This window comes from Xyrauchen texanus, chromosome 5 (assembly GCF_025860055.1).
Source record: "Xyrauchen texanus isolate HMW12.3.18 chromosome 5, RBS_HiC_50CHRs, whole genome shotgun sequence".
Classification (NCBI taxonomy): Eukaryota; Metazoa; Chordata; class Actinopteri; order Cypriniformes; family Catostomidae; genus Xyrauchen; species Xyrauchen texanus.
Genome location: NC_068280.1, coordinates 40,132,496 through 40,142,035, shown reverse-complemented (window position 1 = coordinate 40,142,035; position 9,540 = coordinate 40,132,496). Strand labels below are relative to the sequence as shown.

Here is a 9,540-nt window from a genome sequence, read left to right as displayed (position 1 = left end):
TTTTGACTTATTTTGACAATAAGAAACTCTGCCAGTTCAGTAAGACAAAATACACAAAACGCATTCTCTGAAAAACCTAAATATCTCTATCCTATAACACATCATAAGAAAGTGTTTCACCGATGTTCAAATGCACTTTGGATCGCATCATTTATATAAATGTTTTCCATCTAAATGGACTAAATATTAAATGAAACAAATGACAATAAAATGCAAAGTAATCTCTTCAGTAATCAATATACTTTTTTAATGTAACTGTATTCTAGATAGAGAAAAGATAGTGGCTACAGTGAGGCACATACAATAGAAGTGAATGGGGCCAGTTTTTGGGGGCTTTAAAGGCAATAATTTGAAGTTTATAATTATATAAAAGCACTTACATTAATTCTTCTGTTAAAATGTATGTATTATTTGAGATGTAAAGTTGTTTAAATTGTTCACATTACACTATCATGGCAACAAAGTCGTAAAATTGGATATAAACATTTTTGTGTAAAGTTATAAGTGATTTTATCAAACTAAAATCATATTAACACATATTGTTTGTTTTGTGGCTATACTTTTGAAACAGTGAGTATTTAAACATTTATGATTGGCCTCATTCACTTCCATTGTATGTGCCTCGCTGGAACTCAGATTTGTGCTTTATTTGAAAGAAAGGGAGGGGCAAGTCAAAATAAATGTTTGCGTTAATATTACGCCACAGATGCTGTTGAGTGAGCTTAACTAGTATTGAACCCGGAATATTCCTTGCAATTTATTTTGCATAGACATTTATGACACTTATGTTTGAAAAAACAATTTTTATTACTTAAATATGAAAATATAGGCTATATACAAAGGAAATAATTGAATATATTTTTGCCTAAGAGGGAAAATAAGATGTTAATTGAAATTCATGATGTACAGGCAGACTGTTTCAAAGAATTCAGCACACCCCTAAAAACAAACGAGGAGGTTTCTCAATGCTTTAGGCCTTTCCAAATATTTCTTTAGACATATGATGACCTTGTCCAACAGCTAATTTTATGTGCACGCCATCCAGTTACAGTATAAACATGAATTCATTTATTAACAAGGTCACACAACAAAATTAATATAGCTATCTTGCTACCCAGCAAACGAATAAGAAAAACAATCAAATTTTTACCTACATCCTTATTCAACTGCCAACCCCCTCTACTGTGTGCATCACAGTGTTGGGGTAACAGCTGGGTCCCCAATATGAATATCGAGGAATAAAAACTCAGACTCAGGGTTGCAATCAGTTGAGAGAGAGTTTACTGATTGTTCTCTACAGTTCAAATTGACATCACAAGTCAACTGAATCCAATGGTTCAGTAATATAGAAGAAAAATAGCATACACACAAGGCCTACTAATATTCATTTAATTTGACAATAAAATCATGACTACAGTCTCTCGCTCTCATTCAATTAATAGTGATTGAATTAAAATAGAATCAAATGGTTTATTATGTAATAATTATAACAGATATATCTTTTTGTGAATAAATGCATATCCTCCAGGAGCCAGGCTAAATTAAAAATCCGTTATTGCATTCCTGATATAAATCAGACTCTCAGATGACATCCATGTTACTTGCAGGGTTGGGAGGGGTACTTTTGAAATGTATTCCACTACAGATTACAAAACACATGCTGTAAAATGTCATTTTTTTACGTATTCCATTAGATTACTCAATGTCAGTAACGTATTCTAAATACTTTGAAGAATTCTTCAGCACTGGTAGATTTTTTTTCATTGTTTTGACTATAAAAAATCCATTCTCTGAAAAACCTAAATATCTTATGCCGTGTTGTTTCTAAAACAAGATCAATCAAATTGATCTTTTTTTAAGGATTTTTAGATATTTTTACAGGAAAACAATACAAAAATGATTATCAAGAATACGATTTTACCCTAATATCAAAGATCTTACTAGAAAAAAAGAAATTATGATCCAAAGTGATTTTTTTTTATAAATAAATATGATCGTGCCTGGTAACGTGTGCATGTAAAATGGCTAGAAACAGCATTTTCGCTTTAGTTTAAATAAAAAATTTACACAAGGTTTATTTCTATTTCTTCTGCTTCAAACGTACTTTTCTGTCTGCTCGTATGAATGTAACACATCATAAGAAAGTGTTTCACCGCTGTTCAAATGCACTATAAATCACATCATTTATATGTATAAATGTTTTCCATCTGAAAGGACTAAATAAATATTAAATTAAACAAATGACAATTAAATGTAATCTCTTCAGTAATCAAAATACTTTTTGAATGTAACTATTCTAATTACCAATGATTTCAACTGTAACTGTAGTGGAATACAGTTACTTATATTTTGTATTTTAAATACGTAATCCCGTTACATGTATTTCCATTACTCTATAACCCTGGTTACTTGCATCTTATTGTAAAAGAAAAATAGAAAATGTATGTATATAATAAGAATAAATGAGGATGATAAAAGATGAGGTATAACTTGTAAGAGTAAAAGGATATTTTAATATTAACCCCTTCAATAGAAACTGCACTTCTTTGATGGTTTGAGTCCTCCCTGTCAGGCAGATATTTCTGGGTATCTTGGAAGGGAGGGGTGTCTAAGTCACTACTATCAACTGACTGCCGGCCTACCTCAGAAAAAACGTAGAAAAAAATATAGATCATTTTAGAAATACCATTCAAAACCATACTTTGTTCCTATTTTAGAATTTTATATGTAACATTAACAAAACACTTTTTATTTTAATGTTCAAATAATTGTAATACAGTTTGTTTATACAATTCATCAAAACATTTTCTTACATTTGTATCAGTTTTATCTATTACTATCTATACAATTGTCCTTTTTCATGCCAATCATTAAAACAGTCACGCTTGGGGTGAAAGCACAAAGGTACATTACAAGTTGCACACATGACTGCCGTTTTCTTGTTGCAAAACTTGCACTTCTGCTTGCAATTCTGCCTTTCTCCAGTGCTGTCCTGTGTGATGTACTTTGGCTTGTGATATGAAGCAGGAACCACTAATGGAGGATCTGAGGTAGGAGCAGGAGGGGGAGCCGCAGGAGGGTCTGAGGAGGGAGCAGGAGAGGGAGCCACAGGAGGGTTTGAGGGTGAAGCCGAGGAAGTAGCTGATGAAACTGGTGCAGAGTCAGGCCTTTTCTGAGAACCAGCTTTTGTAAGCTCTAAAACGAGCGCCTCCAAGAATGTCTGTCGTGTCAAAGCCTTCTCGTTCTTGTCCACCAGTCCCTGCAAGATGAATGCATTCTCTATGGCAATGTCCAAAAAGTGATAAAAAATGGACTGGTACCACTTTTTTGGTTTACTTAGAAGCCTATAATATCCAGTAGCGCATTTAGATGGATCCACTTCCTCCATGTTCCTGTGAGGACATATAAATTGCATATATTTGAAACTTTGAAAAAGTTTAGAATTTCTTAAAGTAAACACATTAAAGACGCACATAAATAAACAGCACATATAAAATTAACATAATAAATTCTACTAACTTGCTGTAGTCCAACACTGCAGCTGGGATAGGGACATCTACAAGAGTCCGAAGTCCATCTTCTCCCTTCACCTTTCTCTGCACTTTGTCACCTGCATAGGCTTTATGGAAGGTGGAACACATTTGCAATTCTTGCACGTCTTTCCACTTGACAAACAGCAGCTCGTTGTCCCTAATCCAACGTATACTACCGCGGGGTGCGTTCCTAGGCAATCTGTTCACAGTTATTTTTGGGAAACCTTTCCTGCTTGCCTGAATAGGGCCACAAGCCCAGATATCTTTACAGAAGAGGTCTCTGAAGAGAGTGGGGCTTGTGTAAAATCTGTCAACAAACAGCTTGTACCCAGTGCCCAACATATTTTCATCAACCAATGCCATCACTGACTCATAGCTAAGCCCATGTCTCTGTGATGCACTTGACTTTCCTTCGTAAACAAAGAAATCCCATATATAGCCACTGCTGCAGTCTGCCAGTGCAAACAATTTGTACCCATTATTTGTAGACTCATTTTTTGTGCATTGTTTGATTCCCGTTCTAGCCTGTGATGTCACCATTCTTTCATCAATAGTTATGTTCTGAAAGGGATGAAAGTAGATTTTGCATGCATCCCTAATGACTTGATATAGCGACTGAATTTTACCTAGGCGTTCATAGTCTGATGTTCCCCTCCTCACTCTGTTCCTCTCATCATCCTTGGTATCGCTTAGATGTAGAGCACTTGAGATTGTCCAAAATTTCTGGTAAGACATGATTTGTGCAGGAAAGGACAGACTGAAGTAATCAGACTCCCTCCAATAGTCTTTCAGTGAAGAGCACTTCACCAAACCCATGTAAATTACAATTGCTATGAATGACTTCAAGTCATTCACACAAATGTTTTGCCACAAGTTGCCCTTTTCCTCCTCATACTTGGCCCCATAGAAATTTGTGTACCCTACAATTGTCTGCAGCACCGTTTTTGGAATGAAAAGATGAAAAAATTGCAGAGGACTGCTGTACGTAATAGGAAAAGAGTTTGGTCCAGGTGTTTGGACAGGTGAGAATACTGGAAGAAGTGGTTCAACATCATCCTCGTCGCTGCTATGCCACCTTTCTTTTGAGACACCAGAGGAAAAATCAGATAAGGAAATGTTCCCTGTCCCATTCCCTAAGCTGTCTCCTTCAGCAGGTGCAGCAGATGTGGAAAACAAACGGGATCTCTTTCTCTGTGGTGGGCTGGCCTCTGAATCCAATTCCTCCTCTGGTGAATCAATGTCTGTTGAAAGCCTATTTCACAGCAAAAAAAAAACAGGATTAGCAATTTAACAGGCTACATCACAACACTATTGAATATGTTTCATTCATAACAGCTGGCCCACACTTGTTCTTTTGTCTTTGGTGTTAGATCCATGTTTAGATCTCCCTCTCTCCCTCTCTCCCTCTCTCTCTCTCTCTCTCTCTCAGTCTGGTAATATCTTTTTTTTTACAATCTACCCCAAAAATACACTTTCATTTTAATATCCTTTAACCTCTTCAACTCTGGTGCATTTTTGCTATGATGTATAACAATTCTTAATCAATAATATTTGAAAACATATTTGGCCAATTATTTGTTTATAATAAACCAAGCAAGCTCACAGACAAGTAAAAAATAGTAAAAGCAATTGAAACGCACAAGGCAGGGATACCAGGAGATTTACAAGTAATTATATTTACCTTTGAGTACAAATAAATTAATAATTAAGATACAGACTACCACCCCTGGGGTCGCAAGTTCGAATCCAGGGGGTGATGAGTGACTCTAGCCAGGTCTACTAAGCAACCAAACTGGCCCGGTTGCTAGGGAGGGTAGTGACACATGGGGCAACCTCCTCATGGTAGCTCTAATGTGTGGTTCTCACTAACGGTGGGGCATGTGCTGAGTTGTGCATGGACGCTACGGAGAATAGCGTGAACCCTCCACGGTAATGGGCCCAACAAGCCACGTGGTAAGATGCATGGATTGATGGTCTCAGACGCAGAGGCAACTGAGATTCGTCCTCCGCCACCCGGATTGAGGCGAGTCACTATGCCACCATGAGGACTTAGAGCGCACTGGGAATTGGGCATTCCAAATTGGGGAGAAAAGGGGAGAATTTTTTTTAATACAAAATTAAGATACAGAAACAGTATGGCTTAAATGTAAATCTACAGCTTTGTCCAGTGTTTACCCTATCTGTGCCTTACCACAAAAAAATGAGTGAACATGCAAGGAGACGACAGATGAGGAAGGACATTAACAGATCAATGAAGCAGTTACAACCAAATCTCATATTAATGGTCCAATATTGTAAAAAAAATTGTTGTAAAACAATAAAACGTGAACATTTCCAAGGGGAGTGAAAACTTTCCATAGGTACCTTGCCTATTCGATTATATAGTATGAATCTACAACTATACTATGGCACGTCTGTCTGGCAAAAATGACCATCTGATGGTTCATTGTGCAGCTTATTACACAACTACAAGCCAAACAAATAAACATGAAATATTGACTTGAGGTGTAACTATTTAAACAGCTTATTAGTAGAGATCGCAGAATGACACAAGTAGTAGGAAAAATGACTTGCAATACCCGGATGACTGGTGAAATATTATTTATTCTCTGGCTGTTCAGTCTTTATTCACAAATATCAGACTGCTAGATGGCATGATAAATCAGAATAGAGTATTCCAGAGGAATATTTTGCAGAGGCAGATAAAACGGCCGATATTGATTTTTTAAATTATCGGCATCAGCCGCTATATTTTCCTGTTTCGCCAATTATCTTCTAAAGATGCGACAGCCCCGAGAAACGCCTGCATGCATGTGAAGGAGCTGTCTACATGTAAATGATTAATCATAATGAGTTTTATTGTTACGTGCTATCATGTTGCCACAATTATAGACCAGCGATGTACAACACAGTCTCATTTAAAGGTACCACTTATCAAAGCTGTGAAGGACGCATATGAACTCATGATGTTTAAAGTGCTTGGGTGTTTCATTCTCCCTCACTCTCTTCTCAACAGTTTCCTGTAACTTTTAACTGTCTTGTCTAATGATAATAGACAAATATCAATTACATTTAGCAAATATGCGGATATCTAGTTTAAACAGATTTTACAAACCTCACAAAACTGGCAAAAGATTCAGTGTTTTCTTCCCGTGGAAAGCTCATTTATCTACCTATGAAGCATGCATTAATAGCCTGGATCAAAACGATGTCCCTTTGACTCATAAATGTTTGGTAACGGTCAGTCGGTGACACTCCAATCTGGCAATCTGGGCTGACACCTGAAGTGGTCAGTAGATTGCTGCTCTTGCTGGAGCCGCACAAGGGCAATAGAGCATCTTCAAAGTAAAAGTGCCTTATGTGTGGTTTAAGTAAATGTCATATTCACTGTATGAACAACTAGTTTGACTCTGTCTTTTTGTGAGAAAATGTGAATGCTAATGCACACATACTGTCCGTGGTTGCTGGACGACTGTGTTGACTTGTCCCACTTGTTCCTTCCTAATGTGTAACACTTTCTTTACGTGCAAACAATTACTAAAATGGGAAGACGAAACAGAAACAAGGAGAAACTGCTAGCTACCCTCTAAAACACACAAAATCTTTAAAACATTTTTTTTAACAAAGCATTTTAGAGGAAATATAATGCTTAATAAAAGTTTTTGCCAATTTTATTACATACTGTATAGTTTACCATTAGGTCTATATTAATTTGTGTGATATATCAGCCAACATGCTCATTGGATATTGGCATAAGCCATTAAAAAACCCATATCAGTCGACCACTAGTAATAATGCACATAAAAGTGATAATATTACAAATAAATCAATAAAGAAACTCACCGATCTAGAACAGGGTCAAGACCATCAATAAACATATCCTCTGTTGTCGTGTCGACGCTGTCTTGGTCACTATCAAGGGTTCCGTCACTACCGCATGTAATGCCCTCCATGCAATTCTCAGTATTTTTGTTTGGATCCAACACAGAATTAGGAAGATCAGCTGTTGCAGATGTTCGCTGTTGCATGTTAAACAATGAGTAAGTGGACAGTGTATGTTGTAATATACTTATTAATTACTATACTTCATGGCATGCATCGTTCATTGCCTCAAAAGTTCTCTGTTTTAGAATTCAAGTTAAACACCAACACATTTGGAAAAATAAAAGGTTTATTGACAAGGTGTTTAGAATAACATACTGTAACGTAATATATTACATCTAGTAAACTGTTACCCTATGTTGCACACACTGTACATACAAATATCAAATATTTAAAGGGACAGTTCACCTCAAAATTTAAAGTCTCTCATAATTTACTCAACCTCATGTCATCCCAGATGTGTATGACTTTTTTCTGCAGAACACAAATGAAGATTTCTTTTAAAGAATATCTCCACTCTGTAGGTCCATACTATGCTGGTGAATTGTGGCCATAACTTTGAAGGTCCAAAAAACAAAAAAGCAGCATAAAAGTAATCCATAAGACTTCAGTGGTTAAATCCATATTTTTAGAAGCAATATGATAGGTGTGAGTGTGAAACAGATCAATATTTCTATTATAAAATCTCCATGTAGGTGGTGAAAGTGGAGATTTATAGTAAAAAAAAGGACTTAAATATTGATCTGTTCCTCAACCACACCTATTATATCGCTTCTGAAGACATGAATTTAACCATTGGAGTAATATGGATTACATTTATGCTGCCTTTATGTGCTTTTTGGACCTTCAAAGTTCTGGCAACTATTCACCAGCATTGTATGGACCTACAGAGTGGAAATATTCTTCTAAAAATTTTAGTTTGTGTTCAGCAGAAGACAGAAAGTAATGGCATGAGGGGGGAGTAAATGATTAGATAATGTTCATTTTTGGCTGAACTAACCCTTTAGCAGGTGAATCATTAGAATGAATGTGGTTTTTGTAACTTACAGTTTGTCGGATTGCTCTGGGATCCAATATAGTTGGCACAGCACCACTCTTCAATATGTGCTTACCCGCAAAGCCAGCTTCATATTGTGACTGGTTTGCCAAACAATCCGGAGTGAAATGTCCCAGGCAAACAAACAAGTATGGACTGACACGATCTGGCACTTCATTGAAAATAAACTTAAGCCACTCTTTTTTAATGTTGGGATTCTTTGGGACCATGTGCAGGAACTCAGTTTTCCGACAGCCAGGAATAGCACAGCGTTTGGTGCGCCTCGCCGACATATTTTGATCTTTAGTTACTTTAATAACAGTATCTTTCCTTCTTACTCGCTATTACGTATTAAGGATGCGGAAGTGCACCTGAAGTCAGTAAAAAGATCAAGGGATTTTATTCATTGTGGCAAAAGCCACATACGCGTTTAGGTTAAGAGTAAAGTCTTAAATGCACAACTATCACACTACTTCGAAGCAAAACTCCATAACACCAACAATTAACGTTTTAGCATGAGACTGTTGCAAACTAGGATAAAAAAGGGAACTTTTGTTATCCGCGCGAGGAATCAAGGAAGTGACATGTAAGGAAAGGGACGTGACGTAATTCTCTCTGTAACGTAAATAAAGTGTTATGCTGCCATCTAGTGGTAAAACAAAATAACGCAACAACAAAGGTTTAAATGGTCTAAGTATTTTTTCCCTTCATTAGAATACGAAATAAAAAAATAGTATTAAAAGTAATTAGTTAAAACTTTAAAAACATAAAGGTTAAGGTTTTCACAGTGTTTGTACTAAATAAAGTTCTGTTTGAAGTAATATGATAGGTTCATTGCTTCTGTTTCTCCACATGTATTAACAAAACCAATCATCACATCCTTCCAGTACAAAATGACGTGAATATATATGTGACTATAAATGGGCAAATATCTTGCAATAATTTGGCTTTAAAGTGGCAGTGCCTAAATTAATGGAAATCCTAAATACAAAAAAATCAAGTTAGGAATCTTGGTGTCATTTTGGAGTCAGACCTTAGTTTCAGTAGTCACATCAAAGCAATAACTAAATCAGCCTTTACTATCATCTC

The 9,540-nt window shown here is 36.2% G+C and overlaps 1 protein-coding gene across 1 annotated transcript; it reads right to left on the bottom strand.

The window, feature by feature from the left end:
- Positions 1-1,207: 1,207 nt before the first annotated feature.
- On the bottom strand, positions 1,208-9,000 carry LOC127644047 (piggyBac transposable element-derived protein 4-like). Its single transcript, XM_052127056.1, has 4 exons — positions 8,463-9,000; positions 7,377-7,552; positions 3,520-4,785; positions 1,208-3,392 (listed from the first exon to the last, which is right to left on the bottom strand). Exons 1-4 carry the CDS (start codon positions 8,742-8,744, stop codon positions 2,837-2,839), a joined length of 2,280 nt encoding a protein of 759 aa, XP_051983016.1. The 5' UTR covers positions 8,745-9,000; the 3' UTR covers positions 1,208-2,836.
- Between the last annotated feature and the right edge of the window lie 540 nt (positions 9,001-9,540).

Coding starts and splice junctions, on each gene's coding strand:
- LOC127644047 (XM_052127056.1), bottom strand. CDS start 8,744: ATGTCGGCGAGGCGCACCAAACGCTGTGCTATTCCTGGCTGTCGGAAA. Junction 4,786..7,376: donor CTTGACCCTGTTCTAGATCG/GTGAGTTTCTTT, acceptor GCTGTGAAATAG/GCTTTCAACAGACATTGATT. Junction 3,393..3,519: donor GCAGTGTTGGACTACAGCAA/GTTAGTAGAATT, acceptor ATGTCCTCACAG/GAACATGGAGGAAGTGGATC.